Source organism: Marmota monax, unplaced genomic scaffold (genome assembly GCF_021218885.2).
Source record: "Marmota monax isolate L192 unplaced genomic scaffold, Marmota_monax_Labrador192_F-V1.1 WCK01_AAM20220418_F8-fsc00124, whole genome shotgun sequence".
Classification (NCBI taxonomy): Eukaryota; Metazoa; Chordata; class Mammalia; order Rodentia; family Sciuridae; genus Marmota; species Marmota monax.
The window spans coordinates 3,159,130-3,179,928 of record NW_026692505.1 but is presented as its reverse complement, the minus strand read 5'-3'; the positions used below and the strand labels follow the sequence as shown (position 1 = coordinate 3,179,928).

The 20,799-nt window shown below is 38.3% G+C and overlaps 1 protein-coding gene across 20 annotated transcripts in view; it reads left to right on the top strand.

The window, feature by feature from the left end:
* Ptprd (protein tyrosine phosphatase receptor type D) overlaps nucleotides 1-20,799 on the top strand; it is a 2,207,759-nt gene that overhangs the window by 2,140,353 nt on the left and 46,607 nt on the right. For all 20 annotated transcript variants that reach the window (XM_058579708.1, XM_058579705.1, XM_058579707.1 and 17 more), the window contains one exon: nucleotides 10,130-10,305. In XM_058579708.1, the coding sequence (XP_058435691.1) occupies nucleotides 10,130-10,305 (176 nt within the window). The remainder of the gene's footprint in view (nucleotides 1-10,129; nucleotides 10,306-20,799) is intronic.

Sequence of the window (20,799 nt, the reverse complement as noted above, 5' to 3'; positions counted from 1 at the left end):
GATTCAAGGCTGCTGTTCTCCCCAGTACAAGATTTAGGCCAACAGTCCCTTTCTCAGATTTGATGGCTGTGTCTGTATGTCATACCTAACTCAATTTAAGGTATATTGGGAAGAATGCTGGATAAGAAGATGGGAAATTGGAAACTAAATCCTAATTTAAGCAGCTGTATGACTTTGGCATGTCACTTGATGCAGTTGACAATAACTCTTTGGAAAAGTTGGATCCATTATGAATTTGACAAACATTTTAAATCCCTCTTGAAAACAAAGGGTACTCACACACTGTATTTGCACACTCATTTCAGGGAATTTGTGGACACTCAAGTCTCCGCAAGCCCATTCTCCAGTTTAGAAACTCCTGACTTCTTTTATTCTGTTTCCTCAGAAATCTAGGTTGCATACCACCCTTCCAGCTATCTCTGAAATGTTGAATGTTTATTCTAAATCCTCAGCTCAAAAGACAAATAGTAAATCATAGACATCAAGGAATTGGCTCCTTCTACAAACACCCCTCCCACACACACACATACACACTTAAACCAGTGGGTTTATTCTAAACAGGTTTATTGGCTGGTGTGTGACTCTCACCAAAACAGGTATAAATAGTTGGATCTATGAGAGATTCAGAAATGATAAATAATAAGCCCCAGAATGATATATGTGTTTTTCTTAGCACTGCTTATTTATTTGATTTTTTTTAAACAAATGCTTGATAATATATGGGATTGAGTCTATACCTGTTTGTGCTGTTATAAAAAGCTGCCACAAATTGGGTAATACAGAAACAAGAAATTTCTCATATTTCTGGAGTCTGTCACGTCCAGGACCAAAGTGCTAGTAGGTTTTAAGTCTGTTGAGGGCCTGGTCTCTCTGTTTTAAAATGGTACCTTGCTAACACATCCTCCAGAGTAGGGGACATGTGCCCTTGGGTGGCAGAAGGGTTGGAAACCCAATCCTTCCAGCTTTTTCTGAGGACCCCAATCCTATCCCTGAGGGCTCTGACATCATGATTTAATCACTTCCTAATGTTTCCACCTCTCAACATTATCACATTAGCAATTATGTTTCAGTATGTAAATTTTGTGAGATACATTCAGACCATAGCAGTCTGTTTTAATTTTTCTCTTGGGTGGGTGCATATATTTAAAACTTCAAAATATAAACATATTCACTTCATTTCTTTGATGAGTGCCTTCTGAAGAGGGCTTATCTTCTACTCAAGAACTTCTTTCCTATTAATGCTTCCTAGGCTGCTCTTGCTTCTGAAGAGCTTGCTTACATGGGTTATTGTGTCTTAGTTTCCTAATCTGTGTAATGGGATCCTTAACAATATCTACCTCCTAGAGTTACTAGAAGGAATAAATGTATATAAAACCCTCACAAGAGTGTCTGGCACCAAGGAAATGCCTGATACATATTGGTAACTATTAAACTCATCATTAGTGTTATGAATTTTATTACTACTATATAGATGGGTCCTTTTATCCTCAGATGGGATTTCTTTTCCATATGATCTATGGAAAAATTAACAATACCCAAATGAGAAAACTGCATATATTTGGAGTACTCCACGAAGCAAAAGAAAATATTAGTGCTTGATAAATGGAAACCAGACCCATAATAACATTACAAATTTCAACAGGGGGAAGAATGTGTTATTTTAAATGGAAATTCAAAATAGATCATCTGCCATTGGATTTGCATAATAGCAATTCAAAAAAAAAAAGTCCAAGTGTAAATAACATAGATGATGTTGCAGCCACTTGATTATTTGTGAGATGGGCAATTTAGCACCTTTAAAATGAGAAAACATCTCACAGGAAATCACTACCCCTAAGATAAATCTAATTAAAGAAGTCAGGACTAGAAACTACTGATGTTCCACTGTTGTGTGAATTCGCCATTTGTCACTGCGCTGGAGCCTGCGTTTCAGCTGTGTTGTATCCACTCTTCCATGGGGCCCAGAAAGTCTATGCCGATTCATTTAAAACAGCTGTCAGCACATGTTAACATATTCTGCAATTGCATCTCATATCCATGATTGTGAAATAGCTTTACTTCCCCACCCCCAGACCATATCTAGTGATCTGATGTATTTTTCCAAAACAAAAATACCCCAGGAAAATAAGTAAATAACAATCTACCCGACATTTTCTAATAGAATGTTAATTATAGTGAATATAAACGTTCTACATGAAGCCCTGCCATCAAAGAATTAAAAATATTTGCCTGAGTATAGAATTCCTTTGATAGTTGCTTTGTGTCCTTTCCCACATCACCTCAGTAAAGAATGACCCCTTTTTCCTCCTCCTGGTTTCTTCCCTCTCTTCCTCCCTCCTAATCACTTGTGAATAGTTTGTGGGGTGTGTGGTGTTTGTTTTATTCTGCTCTTGAAATTCTATTTAAAGTACTGAGGGAAGTGTGTTAAAATATATACCCCATTTTTTTAAAAAAAATCCTTATTTTTATAAATCTCATCTGGTTATTGACAGAGTTCATTTTTCTCACACTGTTCAGAACCTCAGTCATTGATTTAGGAGGGCTTCACAATTTCGGTCTTTCACTTTTCAAATTAATTGTTTACAAGTGTGACACAGCTTAATCCTTTCATTTCAGTTTTTTTTTATAATACATAAAAGTAACTCTCTTCTTCAGGAGAAGTGAATGGACATATTTTTATAGCTTAATTTGTCTTAAGTAGCAAGCAAGATGGGAATTAGCCTTGGAAATTTAGAACAATTTCACAGGGTGCTTGCAGTCTTTGTAAAAACAATCTAATTAGAGCTGTTTGAGTGGCATCTTTCTCCTTCATGTTGTCGAACAAGTGTGTGGAGATGTTATTCCCCATCTCCTCCCTTACCATAGAATCCAGAAAGAAGAGAATAATTTAAAGAGATGGCTAGTTATATTATTTTGTTGTTGTTATTGTTTTGATTTTTTTATTCTTTTTCTAAGGAGCTCATTGAAGACTAAATCAGAAAGCTCTGGAAATGAGTTTATTTTTATCTCTGTTGCCTTCAGTTGAATGGAATCTTTTTCATTTTTATTATCCACCTATGCAGATTACTATAATGCATCTACACTTCTCTGAGGCTGTAGAAAAGCCTACATCATCTGTGGTATGGCTCTGTTTGAACACATGCACAGCTTGTAGATTGCCAGAAAGCTGTAAAATAATTAATTTTATCTGCTCTGCTATTTTTTTTTCTTTTTTAAATATAGAAGCTGGAAAGGAGCCTTCCAGATTTAGAATTACTTTTCATCAATAGAGTATTTAGGAATGTGTGGGTTTATTTCATGTCTGCTTATTACATCAGTCATAATATCCAGAAATTTCAAGTGCATTGACTCTTGATTCTCATGATGATTGTTGACTTAAGGATGTTATGATGATGATGAAGTTTTATATATTAGTGATGAAACGATTGCGGATCTGAGTGTTTCCCATAGACACAGCTCCAAGAAGCATATCCCATGCTTGTTTCTATCTTATTGCTAGATGGAGCCCTAATAACAACAGCATCCTTATTAATATAAGCTTATTGGGCCACAACTTTGATGTGGCTGGAAGGTATACTGCAATGGCTCAAAGTCTTGGGTTTTGTTTGTTTGGTTGGTTGGTTTTGGATTTTTTTTTTTTTTTAAGGAAAATGTAAGTCTTAATAAGAAATGAGTTTTTTCTATCACAGGTGCTTATAATCCTCCAACATGTATAGCTAATCTTGCTGGGTATTCAAAGACGATTCGTTTACCCACCTCCTTTCCTTTGCCCATCCCCAAAGCCCAGCCACCTCAGCAGTGTAAAGGTATAGAAAGTCAAACAGAGAAGGACACAGAACAGTGAGAAAGTGCACATTGGGTTCACCTGTACTTTGAATGTGATCCAGTCCCCCATGAGCTCACTGTAATGAGCTACATGCCCACAGAGCAAGGCATGCTTTTGTAAAAATTGCTGTGCATTCTGTAGAAACAGGGAGGCTAATTCGCCAAATTGAAGTTACACCAGGGGATACTGCAGCACCATGTCTTTGTAAGAAAGGTTTGTTTTCTCTGATGTGTTGCAAAGAAAATCTTTCATTTTGCCAATTCTGATGCAGCCATGGGTGACTGCCGTGGTGCAAGGGAAAGAAGGCCTGAGTCTTTTGAAATTAAATTAATTTACTCTTAAATTATTATTGAATTTTGTTTTTCTATTTTCTGTTTCTTGAGTTAGCTGTTATCAGCAAAGTAAATTTCTTCTGCATTATGGGTTGTAAAAATTGCAGTCTGGGTTTTAACCAGCTATTCATTATTGTTAGGGTTTTTGTTTGTTTGTATGGAAGGAGGAGGAGATGTGAGTTACCAAATAAAAGGTGGCTTTTGTGTTGATTTGGGTCACAAGTCCTTCTGTCTTACAACAGGGAAAAAACTGGTTTACCAAAGAACAGTTTCTTTTTGACATAAACTTCACCTCATTAAGGATTTGTAGAACTTAAAGGAAATAAATATACTTAGGTTTATCAGCCACAGTGTAAGGTAGACCCCAGTAAGGCATTCAGCAGAGTGCCCTCTCCATCTCTCCTGTGCAGTCAGTTCATTACTGTAGCCATGATGGAGTCCACCTTCCTTCCAAGGCTGCCTTGGACTCATTCTCACCTCCTGAACGCCAAGGAGGGCTTCTATCCACAAAGAGACCACCCGCCAGCCTTGTACCACCATTTCCTCTTGTTTTTTAAATTGTTGAGTTTTTACCCCACCAGGTTCCAATCAAGATTTTGAAGGATCAATCTCACTGAAAACTCTCATCTCAGCACATCAGAGGTAGAAGCAATAGGAATCAGCTTGAAAGAGCATCAGAGTGTGTTCCTACCTAATCTGAGAGATACAAAGACTCTATTTATCTTAAAATAACTTCATAGAAATTTCCAAATCCACACAGGTTAAGAATACCATGGAGAGGCATCTTATTTTAGAACTCAAAAGGACTTGAGTCCATTTGTCCAACATTCCTTTCTTAGCAGATAAGCAATCACTGATCTGGACCAGTTGAGTGGTTAAATGTCAAAGAACAAACACCCAGCAGCCCTGGACATGGGTCCCAGTTTCTTGATCAACTTCTAAATTCTTAACAAGAGCTTAGGATTGTTCCAGGACTCTCTAAAAGGCACACAGGATTTCCCCTACATCGTGCAATTTGAAAGTGTGAACATTCTTCTTCTGATTACTTAATTTCACATTAACAAAATAATTTATGTACTATTTGGGGAATGCTTTTTTACCTAACATCCAGACATAAGGATTTATTATAAACCTTTTATAATAGCAAACACTCTTTTAACAAATCTTTTCAAGCCAAATTCTGTCCAGAAAATCTAATTCATAACAATTTGAATAGCAATTAATCCTTCTCAGATTAGTAGGAAAAAATACTCTTGTTTTTACCCTGACCTGACAAAACAACTCAGGTGGCATATCCTTTGACATTGTAACATGGTTTCAAGATTTTAAAGTATTCTTCAATACCAAATTATTCATCACAAATACTCTTTCAAACAGAATACCTTTATATTTTCGAGTAGTCCCTTTCCTGGTAATATTCAAACATATGCAGAAACAATGTCATGGTGGGGGGGGGGGGGCTGACTTGTTAATCTTATATTTGGATGAAGAAAAAGGGTATTGTCCTTGGACTTGGGACTCACAGTAAAGTTGCCAAAGTTTGGCAGACCACTGAGAATATGGTTAAGTCACAAGTCCATGACAAAGTTTTTTCCCTGAAAACTTTAACTAGCAATTGCCAACAAATAGAAGGAGAGCCTACAACTTGCCTAATTCTGTTTGAATAGGTGTTTGCTATGCATGAAGAACACTAAAGCACAGCTCTACCCAGCCATCACCTCATCACTGGCTTTGTTAGTTTTAAAAGCTCAAGTTTACAGCTCCAAGTTTAGTTACCCCAACACACAGACTCAAGGTAAAGCATGTCAGTAATGGCTTAAAGTGCCCCAATAAAGAACAGTCTATAAACTGATAAAATATAACACAGGAATGGGTCATATTGATATAATATGCCATTAGTCCAGGTCGACTAGAATGATAAACATGTATGGTGTTAGAACAGTTACCTGTTATTAATTAATTGAGAATGTATTTGAAACCATACATATGAAATCATGAAAACCTACTTATAAATGTAGTCAAGCCATAGAAATGGACAGGTTTTGGATCAGAGCTGCTCTTTTTGAACAAGACGTTAAGACCAAGAGACTGCAGGAGTCAGATCCTACAGTGGAGCCAGTGTGTCCTAAGATTATGAATGTGACTAGCAGAAGGTGAACATCTTTGTCATATCCCTGTTGTTTTTATAACTCCTCCCCCACTGAAAACTAAAAGGAAAAAAAATATTCCCAAGCCAAACACTGTTAGTAGAGTTAGAAGAAGGTCTCCTTGACTCCAAGAAAGAAAGGCAGTCAGCTAAATTATCGTAATTCTATATTCTTCCAGCACTGTATTTCAAGTTAGGCTCCATCTATCAGAGCCCCGAAGCAGTTCAATTAATTCTCACACACTTATATTAAGAGTACACTCTGATTAGTGTTGCATTAGCAGATGCAAATCATTTTCTGGAGAAAGCGGGGAATTGAAAATTAAATAAACAAATATGTATTGCTTGGAGAAGGTCACCCCCCAAAAAACGGGAAAGAATTGTGTTGATCAAGCCTACCAGCAAAAAGCACCCTCATCAAGAGTCTGAAGAAGCGTTTCATGGCACCAAAACATTCAGAAAGCCAGCATATTGTGTACTTTCACAAGCTTTGTTGAAAAACCTTTCTAAATATGTCACATTGAAAACTGGGGTCTCGTCTACTTGAAACAGACTGCTGTTTAACTTTAGCTTCCAATCTGGGGTTAATATTTTTAGAAGGACAAGCCTCCACCCTTCCCAAAATATTTTCTCATTCATCTCTCGGCACAGCTTGTTATGTTGGGTTGTATGTATACAGGAGTCAATAGATCTTAGAGCCATATCTCATCTTCACCTTGCAAAGGACTATGGGAGCAAATTTGCCTAAATTGTCTTTCTGCCAGAGTGGATAAAAGAATTTGCCAGAAGGAGGCTTTCATGATAGATATTACCTCCTTATAGACAAGTGCCAAAATTAAGTGGAGCTTCAGCATTATTGTCAAGATGTAAACATTAGCCTAATAATTAGCTCCACTGGGTATTGAATGTTTTTATTTCAAATTTTCTTCCTTTCAAAATATCAAGTCCTAAATCCTTAAAGCATTTGGAGGTACAGTATTGATCCCAGGTGCTTAGTCATTTGGGGATTGAACCTTTAAATTCTTAACCCTAGCAAGTATGGCCATTATTCAGTATCAACCTATCCCCCCTCAAAAAATTTTATTATTCAAACTTGAGCAGCACATCAAAACAAAATTCAGTACATAATAACTGATAAAAATGTATGCAAAGAGGATTGGGTGTGTTTGATTTCCTTCCTTTAGAGATGAGTCTCTCTTTGTACCTCCTCCTTGGCCCCAGATGCGTTTTTCAGAGACATTTGTTAACATTGATAAGGGGAAAATGGCCTTGTGCCCAGTTGATACTTTTCTGAGTCATTTAACCCATATTTCTTTATTCTGAATTTTCTTGGAAAAAAAGTTTTTTGTATGTTGACAACTGAGACATGCCCTTAGACAGAATCCTTTTTTTCCCCAGTCAATTCTTTAGTATTATTAACTGCAAAATTAAAATATTGAAAGTAGACTTTCCCTGTTTTATAAAGTGGATTCATTCTTGGCTCAGAATCAAATCCTGTGGACATGTGAGATGTGTGCACTTCCCAGTGGCTGTAATCTGAGGATTTTATTTAAACTGTGCTTTGAATCTATAGTAATTTGGTGTTGGGGAGGAATAGGATCTTTATCAACAAAGGGCTGCCAGAACCCCAACTGCTTCTTGAGTAGCTATAATTGATGAACAATGTTACAACCAACCGTGCGTTTCAGTTTTTGCTCAAAAGGCTTTTCAGCTAATGCTGGTGGTATTCCATATCCATGTGTTCATCTCAGAGTGCAGTAGTTTCCATCTGATTTTCATTACTTTTCTTGAGAGGATCAGTTTTACAAGTGGAATCAGGAAAGCAGTCAAAGTAATTGCAAGTGGCAATCAGTGAAATATAACAATTTTTAGCTTGGGAACACATGTTCCATTATAAAGAAAAAAATATTTTCCCATAATTCCAAGACTTGTATTTTCCCAGGGCTAGAAAGAACAAAGCGTGGGTTCTAGGCTTCCTTTCATCACATGCTGATTCCCTGAGAAGTGCTTCTTCCTCTCCAGGGATAGAAAAGGCATTACCTCCCAAGGAAACCCAGCCCCTTTTTTTAAATTCAGATTATTTGAAAATGCTTTGTTGGAGTTGAAATTCCTTCCTCTATAGTTATTTCCTCTATAATTGAAAAGTTGAGTCTCCACAGAGTACATCTGAACTTATCTTTTGATGTCTCTGGCTGTTCTTATCCCCAACTCCTAATTTTTCCTGTGCTGTTTTCATGTGCATTCCTTTCTCTCGTCGAACGGTTTTGATTTCCTTAGTAACTCTAGTCATTCTCTATAGAAGCATCCCAATTTTGTCCATATCCTGTTAAAGGTATTATGCTAAAGAAAAGTTAGACTTCAAACCAGAATACATGCATTGAAGTACAGCTCTCTATTTGCTAAATGTTGGACCTGTGCAAGTTATTTTTTTCTTGTCATGAGAGGTAGAAAGGATGAATAAAAGAGATGGTATAGTGATCAAAACAGGTGGTAAGCTAGTTAACTGGCAGTTACGGATTTATTACCTGTAATAGTGGCATGAAGGGTTGTTACGGGAGTTCTGAGGTCTTGGGGGCTCAGGGCAGGTCTGGATGGAGGCTGTTTGAAGAAGGGAAGGAGACAGCGTGTTGTAGGGAATAGATGGCGAGAAGGTGGGAGAGTGATGTTTTCTGACAACTGAAGCAGGTCAGGGCCTAGAATATAGAAGCGGAGTGAAATTAGATGCATCTGGAGAAGCCCAGGGCATTGTAGGCAGGGTTGAAAGTTTGGATTTTATTTGGGGTATAAGGGAAAGCCATTGTTGGGGTTGAGGAAGAGAAGTTACAATATCTCAAGTATGTTTTTAGAAACTGCTCTCATGTTAGATGGAGAAAGACAAAAGTCAAAGTGAGTCATTTAGGAGGCAATTGTCCTAACCCAAATACAGGTTCATGTGCTACTTCCTAACCCCAGGAGAGTTGAATGAGAAGCAGTGCTCACTAGAGGTTTGAGGCAGACAAGCCCATGGACTGCCTGTGATTAAACTTGACTTCACCAATGTAGGCAACTTGGCCAAGTTTTTTTTTTTTTTATTCTTACCTTATGTATACCTGTTTCCTCCTTTATGAAAGGATAATCATATCAGGACTTTTTGCATATTGCTGTGAGAACTAGAAGAGTTTACATATGAGTTACCTCTTAGCTAAATCTTCAGCAAATGTTTTGTTATTGTGACATGTGCCACCCTATTTTTGCTTTTTCCAATTCAGACATTCCTTTATTTAATTATTGTGTGGAAATGGGAAAGAACATGAGTACGAAATGTGACCAGATTGTTTATTGTCCTTTGTGAACTTTTTTTTTCATTGTACTGAAGATTGGACCTATCTACCACTGAACTATATCTCCAAATTCTCTTTATTTTTTGAGACAAGGTCTCCCTGAGTTGCTGAGGATGTCCTTAAACTTTCAGTTCTGTCTCAGCCTCACAGTAGCTGTGATTATAGGCACGAGCCACCTTACCTGGCTGCCAACTACTTTTTGCTTGGAAAGAAGGAAAAACAGAGAGCCTTGGAGATAAAACGCATCCTGTGGGCCATCTATTGTATTTCTCTTTCTTTGGTAATCTACCTTGCCATATTATAAATACCTTGAATATTGCATTTTTTTAACATGATGTCCTTGATAAGACCTATTTTTAATCTTGCTTAAAACCCAAAGTTCAATATATTGTGACTCCTCTAAAATAATATGGAGTGCTAATATAGCATTGCCATTAGGTGATACCCAGGTCATTCCCCCTGGGCGATATGTTCACCTAGTTGAATGACATTCCTTGTTTTACAGGCATCCCAGGAAGTGACTATGTGAATGCCAACTACATAGATGGCTATAGGAAGCAAAACGCCTACATCGCCACACAGGGATCCCTTCCTGAAACATTTGGGGACTTTTGGAGAATGATATGGGAGCAGCGGAGTGCCACCGTTGTCATGATGACAAAGCTAGAAGAAAGATCCAGGGTAAGAACAAATTGTGCACCTCCTCAGGGTCTTCCCTCCGAGAGCTTCTGTGTTGCCTGTTTTATTCTGTTCGGAATCCAACCTAAGGCTGAACATTTTCTGACAGATACTAATTGTGAATGAGTATCAACAACTCTGATTAAGCTCTTCTTTAAAACCCATAGAATTTCAAAAAGGAAATTCTACCATGTTAGGATGTTTGTGGTTGCTAAAAGGAAAAAAGTAGCATTCAAGCTCATAGACAACTTGGTTTGACCAACTAAAATCATCTTGAATCTCTTCTTAAAACTCATATTGAATGAGAACCCAGAGGTTTGGGGGAGAATCCCACTGGTATATACTTCGCAAAATTTTCCACTTTTTCTTTCTCGCAATCTAAATCTAAAAATCCCTGTAAAAGAAGCTCTTACTTAAATTATTCAAATTAGCATAAATTAATTCAAGGCAGCCAGAAAAACGATGTGGCTTAACACAAGGCCAAGAATACACATAAATGTGTTGAGGGCATTTTGCTAGTTTAGACTTTTCCAAGTCATTGCTTGTTAAGATTCACAAAAGGAGTTTTATTAATCATATGGATCCAATATTAGGGTGCATGGCACACTGATTAAATGCCATTAATTTGGAAAATGAAGACATAATGCACAAGCAGTGTGCCTTGTTCCCCTCTACATGGGCAAATTTTATTGCCATCTGATGAAAATCTTTAGCTTTGAGAGTTGAAGGAAAGGGGTCTCTGAAAACTCACTGAAGACACATGTGTGCTCCTTGAAAGTTGGGATTGATCAAGGTGGAGTTTGAGGCCACAGGTGAGAGCTCTGTCTCTCTGGTCATGGTAGTCTCAACAAGCATACTTAGAAGGAAGCCAAAACTCAGTTCCCCACTTGACAGTTGAGATTGCTTAAGCTCAACCCTGGAAGTGTCTCTTAGCCCAGGTTTGTACATGAGGGATGAGTTAAAGGCCGCCCAGGAGATAGATAAGGGAAAAGTTCACATGTAGGAAAATATTAAAAAGCTGCAACTGTTACCTTAAAGATGGAAAATCAAAAGGTATGGTACAGGCTGATTTAATAAACCTAAAAAGCAATGCAGTCTTTTCAAAATTTCAGAATTTTGAAATACTGTCTGAAATGAACTTATATAAAAATGGCCATAGTGCTAATTACAAATATTTCATGTTTCCAATGAAAGCCCCAAATGATATAAATGGATTCATTATTGATTGGTACTCAGGGGTATCCCTATATAGCAAGTGGTTTCTTTAAAAACAACTCTGACCCAAATATTTATGCTTGAATATAACCGTTAATGATTTTAACAATATCTAACGTGTTAAATGCATTGATGTTTCATAAAACTGAGATAAACACTAGTTTGAACTCCACATTACATACAAGTACACTAAAGCCCAGAAAATTACAAAACGTCGCCCAAGGTCATTCAGCTACCAGGGTCAGAGATATGAACTGAAGACAGACACTCTGGCTCCAGAACACATATGCTTCACCATCAGGCCACACTGCCTGGTGACTCTTCTGTTAAGCTGAGACAGCTGAACTATTCTATTACAGCATGCATGTAAATCCATCCTACCCAGTCTGCTCTGCCTAGAGATACCAGCTGGTAACAAGCAGTCATTTGCAAAAGCTGTTTTCAGTAAAACACACATTTTATCTTGACACTGCAGGCCTTCATTAAACTGTGCACAGAAACTTGTTTTGAAATAACCAAATGAAATTCTGCCCCTTTTCTCCCTAATTGCTTCTAATAATAAAGTTAGTTCTGACTGCCCCCACTGCCACTGCAACATCTGATGGTAATGAGCAGTTCTTGGCGGAAGGCATTGTGACTTAAATACCTTCGGTTTATCTTTCTGTTGCAGACTACCTTTCCCACCCCCTCCGACAGAGGAACTTATTTGGAAGTTCCTAAATGAACCTTTGTTTGCTCCCTTCATTAATTACTCTTTGCTCTTGCAAGTTAGCTTTCTTCTTTGTTAAATGGCCTAAGGAGGCCAATTAAAATGCTGTCTTGTGATTTTTATTCCGTGGTGGTTCAGCCTGTACCCAAACTTGAGATGACCTGCATAAACCAGCAGGCAGTTTGGGAGTCTGGGTCATCATCAATCTGAAGATACAAATGAGCCCTGAACCCTGATACCAGCAAGCTCTTTGTTCCCCATGCTAGAACACTTGGGGAGAAGTGTCCAAATGTCACTGGGAGTTTGAACAAAGCACTGGTACCTCCAATTGTCTCATCTGCTCTTCTGCCTTCCTCTCTCACATCCTCCTGCCTCACCCTTTCCCTGTCCCGTTGCTTTTTCCCCCTGAAGTAACATGAAGAAAGAGGAAGGCGTTTCTAGACTCTCAAACAAGAACTTGGATTGAATTGCACTATAAAAACAATGTTATAAATAGTGGCTAGTTGTTACTGAAATATATAGCTCCATATTTTAGGAACGTTATGGGTTGTGTGGGCTGACCTGGGAACCCAAGCAAATTCTCAATTCCCAGCAGCCAACTTCAAAGCAGACATTTGAACCTGCCTGGCTCTGCTCAGAAACTGCCCTGGAGTCTCCCCCATAAAGGGAGGTAGTCCAGGTAGTTTAAACAAACCATCCTTCCAATGACTGAAATTTAATTATTTAGATTAAGGCTCAGGTTCTCACAATAATATTCACCCCATAGTATATGAAAAAGTACATGTTAATTAACACTTTTATGAATTAGACATACACAAGATACCTGCTGAATATAGATATGGGGTGAGGAGTAGAGGGAAAGGAAAGGGAAGGCAGCATGGTTTCATGGAAGGCTGCACAGGGACACCATCAGAGAGAAGGGCACCATCAGGAATGACATAGTTCCAAGTAGGGGTTCTTTACAGTCAGATATCTTAGCTCAGATTGCAGTTCTAATCCTTATAGCTATATAACAATGAGCTTATTACTTGACTCCTCAAAGTCTCATTTCTCATTTTTGGATTACATGAAAAGGTTGTGTGAGCATTGGCTGAGATAAGGAATGTGGTGGCAAGGTGTCCTGTAAGTATCAACTGTTATTGTTTGCTAGAGGTTGGTTGTTTTACCATTGCAACTTCAGTTTCCCCCTAAAGCTGGCCTCTGAATAATTGTTTTTGTTCCCAAATGTAATGAGTTTTTGTTTTTTTGTGGTCAACAGTGAATCCCGACCTACCTCACAGAGCCACTGCGCATGGCTAATCCTGCCCGCTGTTCCCAGTACAAGCTCAAACCATGGGATTCTTTAGTACTTGCTTTCCCCCTGGACTCAGTCTCCAGAATGTAGGTCCTGGCACAGGAACTTGTTTGTCTGCAAGTAGACCAAAATAAGACATTCTCGTTGCTACTTTCACTACAACCGTATCTCAAGCAATACAGTGGGAAATCATAAGTAACACAGAAATGGGCCAGACATGTGATGATTGTCACTACACATAATATATTTTTGACACCATATATCCTTTCAGTTCAGTTTCGCATCTTGCTTATTTCATGATGCTAAGAAATTCTCCCCTTAAAACCTGTTTGCTTTGTCTTGGTCTGGCTCACTTCCTGCCTGAGGTTTCTCGGCATTACTATAGCCCTCCCTACATTAGAACAGCTCACTGAGACACAAAGGCTGCGAGGATCACATGCTATAAGTTTCAGTGGTCTGTTTCTAGGAAACTGACAATTCTTAACATGGAATTGTCGAAGAAGCCCTCACAAGGGTGTAGTGCAGTTTGGGACCTAAGGTAATCACTTGAAAACTTAAGTTCTTTATCTTTCAAATGCCATCACTCTCTCTCTCTCTCTCTCTCTCTCAACTGTGGCCTTGAAAGAATCCTCAGCTTAACTGGGACTACTATGTGGTGTATACATTTCAGTTCTCAACCTTAAGAAGTATAAGTTGAATGAGTTTCACTATAGTATATAAAGAAATAAGATTTTTAAAATAAGTCTAAAATCTAGAGATTTTGAAGGTAAAATATGATCCCTGCCTGAAACACATAGATCAATTTAAGACCAATTTCAGGCCGTTGTAGAGTGGACCCTGTGATATAAAATACTGTTAGTGGGTTTCATTCCACAGTTTCCATCTATATTGCCAAAGCCTCTCAAGTTCTGCGTAGTTCATTGATTCTGGAGCAAGTCATTCCTGTGCCCTAGAATGCGGTCTCTAATTGTTTCCATGTTTCATAACATGCCCATAAGCACATGAATTGGTCTGGGCAACCACAGAGAGGGAAGAAAATGTTTGGAAAAAATGAGGACTGGAAGGAGAGTAAACTGTATACACCTGGGATTTCCACTCCAAGGATATTATTTGTGGTGGCTGAGTACATACAAGGTTGACAGACATCCCCGCACACACACACACACACACACACACACACACAAACCCACACCCCTGCCAAAGAATTACAGTCTCCAAAGAAGAATTTGCCATGTGATTCCTGACCCAAGTAACTCTATTAATTGATTGTCCACTTATTTTTTACCCCTTCATCTATCTGCTTTGGCAGTTTCCCTTCTATTTTGTCTCCTATCTTAAAATACAAAAGACAGAGGGAAGGTGGAAGCCTCCTGCTTGGCAAATTCTGGAGCAGCAGGATGAGTGTTAGATGATGAACAGCTTAGCAGAGTTAGGGGATGTCTGTCTCTCACTGTCCTCTCCAGCCAGCCTGCATCCACTGATGACTGCTGAAACTGTTGGTGCTTATGTTGTCTTTCAAACTGATGGATTGACTTACAAAGCTATTATTGTGGTTGAATTTAATGCTAGAAATGTATGGGATGAGGAAATAAATCTTGATACCCGACAAATGGGACAATATTAGAATTGTCATGCATTGTGGGCCAAGTTTTCAAAATGGATGACTAGAAATTAGGAATTCTATACTTGGCTTTCAAAACATCTAAATCCTTTTGATTTCCAAATTGAGAATAATCACGCAAACCAGTTGATGGCATCATTACTGGAGTAGATCAAATGTTCTCCACATCACGACACTGGTTGTTTCTTAGGCCAGAGAGTGGGAAAGTCCAAGTATCACTAAATTTTGTTGTTTGTGCTAATGAATAGAGGTTAGAGGCTGTCAAGGCCAAAAAAAGATTGGACTGGTATTACCTCACTGTGTTAATACTCCAGGGGATTAAAATACCAAAACTTCGCCTAAGTCCAGTGGAACACTTCTGACATCATAGCCACTTACTCCTCTAGTTCCTGAATGTCACCTCTGTCTACTTCCCCTGCAAAGTCAGGATGAGTTGGAGACACATTCACATTTTGTTTCATGGGTAAGAGGGCAATTGCAGGCAAAAAGGCAGCACAAGAGGAGACTCTGGTTAGACAGTTTCTTCTTTTTCTATAAAACAAATCTTGAGATTCTTTTCAGATTGTGAGGTCCTTTGGCGTTAAAGTTTGACAGAGTCACGTTGAAGATTATAAATGGCAGGGTTATTGTTTTCATTGTCGTTATCGGTTTTGGAAAGCCCAGCCTTGGCCAGTGGCAGACTAATTCTTGGCCTCTCTGGTTTGTCAAGGTTCGGTAAGTTTAATGGAGAGCAAATGCTTTCCAAATGCCAGGTCTGTGTCCTTTTCCAAATAGAACTGGAAGTGCCGAAGGCCTTGAACATTTAATTTCTCAAACTGCAGCCCAAAGCCCTACCTATCTAGGGCAACAGAAACTGCTTTTTCCTTAAGCCACTTTAGGAACGGCAGCACAAACATTGCCTTTGGAGTCTGCATGATGTATGGGATTGTTTTGAAACTGGTGGATACTTAATGTAAATAGGACACTGGCAGCAGAAAGAATGATGTTCATGTTGGCAACCTAAAGGATGTTTGGGTCCTTATCTAGCAAGTTCCACACTCTTGGTTTTCTCTTGTCAGCAGACGTAGTGTCAGATAAAAGAGAAAGAATCCCACCAGTTTCTTGTCTGTTTGCTTCCTGGGTTTTCTTCCTTCTTTTCCTTCCCTCTCTACTCTACAGAGAATGACAGCCTACAGATTCTGGCTCAAAGCATTCTTATTAAAGCCAATTAGAGGCATCATGACCTAAGTAAAAAGCTGGGCTGGAGTAGGACCTGCACCTTTGTTCCTGATGACTTTGTGTGAAGCCCTCTCCCTCTCTGCATTCATGCCTATAGTTCTCCCAAGCTGGATTGGGTCACTTCTGAGGTTTTGAGAAGTGCATTAGTCTCTGTGCTTTCCAGTGTGTAGTGTCCAGTCATGTATGGTTTTTCTCTGTCCTCTCTCAGCAGAATTTTAGGCAAAGTTGCTATTCAGTTGGCTTGCACTTAAGTAGAGTCACAGGGGTTACAGTTTTGGAGTGCATCTATACTGACAGGTCTACAGAAATTGTCTTTGCATGACACTAAGTAACCTAATGATACTGCTTGATAATGGTGATACTGGAATGTAGCTGAGTCAAAAACAACTACTGGGCAGACCAGGGCAGAAGCAGAGATAGCTGGAGGGCAACTTCGGGTACTGAACTGCTACTCAGGAGTAATTAGAGATGAGGTAGTACTCTAAGGACCCAATCTTTGTGGGAAGAGCTGATATCCAAATGCTACCAGCCATTGCAGAGAGGTACTTCATACAGTTCTCTTCTTGTTACAACAAAGTGTTGGACACCTAACACAAAATGTCTATCAGTGTAATGGTGGAAGTCATTGGGAAAGTTCAGGGTATCTCCTCCCTATGTCAGCTTCTGGCAGACACATAAAACAAAAAAGAATAACTTTAAAAAAATAATAAATGGTTTGAAAAGTTTTAGAATGTTTTAATGAGCTGATAAGCAGTTTCATGACATATAATTTAAAGAATAATATTTTTCAGCTTGATGACTTTGTATATATGAAAGGTTACAACTACCTGGTCATCAAAGGCTTTAATATCACTCTCATTTCAAATATTCAGTTGTCCCTTGATCCTCCACTATACAGTGATCACAGAAGATAAAATGAAACAGGGAAATACCCAACCCAGTCTGTTTTCCAATTTGAGAACAGATATAGTCAAATATTAGTTGAATGTAGAGAATGACACTTGCTAAAAAGAAAAATAGAAACATTGAGATAATCTGTGTCCCTTCTGTGAAAAGTCAAGTATTTTGTCTTAACTTCCAGAAGAGTAGTTGTAACTTGTAGAAATTAACAACTCAGCATATATTTTGCTTTCCACCAAGACAGATATTGATTTTCTAAAACTTTCTTTTATTACAATGCCCCTTATTAAATGAATCATCATAAATTGGTATCATAGAATAGCATTCATTCCTATTTTCTAATGTTAGCATACTTGTTATCCAACCTTTAGAGAAGGCTCCTAATAACCACTCTGCCCAAACTGACCTGATAGGGATTTATAATTACTCTCATTAGCAGGTATTACCCCACATATTATTTATTACCTATCTTAAGTCCTTCTGTGGCTAAATAATCTGGCCTTAGGCAGGCTTTTCAAAGTACCATGTGGTAAATTCATTCTGTATCATGATGCTAGAACTCTCCTGAGAAATTGGCTCATTATCATTGGAATTCTGATGCTTTGCCATGCTCAGTAAGTCTTTACTAAATCGAAATGAGGGGGATTGTTTTCAGAAAGTTTTAGGCAATTTAAAAATAAGCCAACCTAGACCACAGTATAATTGATTATAGAGTTGGCTACCTTTGTTGAGTACCTGAAATGTGCCAGCACTTCTACAGTAAACCATATGGGAGTAAAGATGGTCCAGAATATAGGCATTTCCCCCAAAGCAGTGAGCATACCTATCAGGTACTTCCAGTGACAAGATTTTCATCAGAATCCATTTAAATATGTTTTATCATTCCATCAAACTTACTTTTGATAGTTTATCATGAAAATGTAAAATGCATTAATCCCATAGCATAAACAGTGACAGTCAACCTGTTCTCTCCATAATTATACAAAAATGAAAGGTCCACATATAGTTGATTTCTCAGTAATAATAAAAAGAAACATCTTTCCTAAATTTAACCCCAAATCTGAATTGTCTCATTCAGTTTAAGTCTCAAGTGAAGTTATGGGCAGTGTCTCTAAAGTACATCCTGGATAGTAGGTACATCTGTCCTCCTTTCCACGTCAGAATCTTAATTCATTCTCTTCCCACAACAGGCTGGGGCTCATGTAGATTAAAGAAGTTGTTTGGGATTTCACCACTGCCCACTGGAAGGAAGCAGGAGGTCCCAACATACTGCCATATTTAGTTGTTACTACTGATGGACTGGGGGCAGGGATTGTCTCATTTCACCTCAATGTCCCCACAGCTCTAATACCTTGCCCTGCACCTGTGACATTAACAACATCTCTTTTTTTCCACATTTAGAATGATATAGGTAGTTTATAACAACCACCAAAAAATAAGAATAAAAAATCCATAATAGCGAGTGCTAGGTGAATGCCCATTTGTGCTAGCCTGTGGGTTATTGGGGGTGCTTCATTTTAAATCCTTGTGATAGGCTTGGAATGCCAGAGATACTGTTCCCATACTAGAAGTGAGACGAATGGGCTTTGGCTCTGTAAATACAGAAGCAGCTGTGTGGTCCTTCAGTGAGATTCTGCCGGATCTTCCGTGAGCCAGTCCTGAAGACACTCATAATCACCTCAACTTGAAATAGGAAAGGCAGAAATTTGTGTTTGTAGTCAGTAACTGCAGCCTTCTGGTTCTTACACACGCAGAGGGAACAGTCTTCATTCTTCATCTCCCACGCTCAGCTCTGTGCACAAAGCCAAGCCTAGCCAACAGTGATTCTCTCTAGAAATGCCTTGTGAGATTTTCTCTCAGGAGAATGAGGTGGGAGAAGGAAGTGCTGTTGTCAGAGTAAAATACTTCGAGAGAGGAAAATAGAGCTAGCTCATTTGCATTTGCTAATTAGAAAAAATCATTTCTATTGTTCTGTGTCTTTTTTCCCCCTCACTATACCTCATATTCACATCCAATATTGAAATTAGAAATTATTTGTATAACATGTGCTTAGAAATGAAAACCTAATATAATATTTGCCAGTGAATGTGAGCCCTCAAGTTTAGCCCTCTGAAGTCAGATGAAACCTGTGCAGGCCACTTGAGAATGAGGCGAAGGAATAAGTGTGGTACAGGCTGACACAGGGAGGGGAAGTACTGAGTCACTGCAGGACCCCATATGTGTGTGTCTACATGTGTTAGAATATTTATTTTTCATAAGCTCCCTCAGAAAATATTTCTGAGGGAAAATGACAATTTTTGGGGTGTGTTCTTTTTGTGTTTTTTTTTTTTTAATTGGTTTGGTTTGGTTTGGTTTTTTGGCCCACACTGGGGATTGAACCCAGGGCCTTGCACATGCTAGGTAAGCACTCTGTCACTAAGCTACACCCCCAGCCCTGAAAATGGTAATGTTTAAATATTTTTGCTAAAATAAGATTGTTCCCAATTTTTAAAGTTGTTTTTGAAACATGTTAAAGCATTTGATTTTGGTAAAGAAAAAGATTATTTAAGTTGCATATGGAAGCAATTGTTTTATCATTTAGCTGGAAGTTTTTATAGAGTATTTACTCCTTATAGTAATACTTTTTGGTATTTCTTCTAAAAACAGTCAGAGTCTAAGCCATTGATAGCTACAGTTTAATACCTACTTCTAGTAGTTTGTGAGTAGTATTACCTCAGCTTTTCTTGCATCTTACAGATGGAACAGATTTGTAGATAGTCATTAAACAGCGGAGTGATTTTTACAAAGGTTATATAAAAGCTGGCTTCCAGTTCCTCATCTCCTATGTCTTACCTCACTAAACAGTCAAAGTATAACCAGTTCCTAACTTTGAAATGTAATTATATTGAATTTGGTTCAGTGCAATGAATTGACCTTATAGATCATTTTGTTGCATTAACGTGATGTTTCTGGGTACATCATAGTTATATTTGTCCTCATAGGACTTGATCAGTTGGTTTTGATTTCAAATGATTGCTGTCCAGCTGAAACTTAAATACTGAGTTTGAATTTCTCTCTTGATTCTTTAACTGAGCATATATCTCCCCTCCTCTTGAATATTGCAGTATGAGGCCTACAGAGTTGCTTTTGTCTTCTGCAGTTTGATATCTATTTCATGGTTTAAAACAAAGCCTTTGGCCTAATTTTTATGATTTTTCCAACCTGAACCATTATTACCTAAGTAGTTTTGGTTCAATTCAAGTGGAAGCCTTTGCTAAATATATCAGATGTGACCTCCTGGACTTAGAAGATGGGCAGAGAGCATATAGAGTTGTTTAACCCTGGGCATGCTACCTTAATTGTCCTTATTGTCCTTGAATAACTGTCTTCTTTTTATGTAATTTTTCTCTTTAAGTCAGAGCATGAGAGAGAAATAAAAACACAATAATATTCTGTACATCTGGGAAGCATGCAAAGAATTTTTTTAATTCTATTAAAACACAAATTCTTAATTTTACTGTCACACTTTTATTTGTTTTTCATCAAAAAGGTGATGTTTGT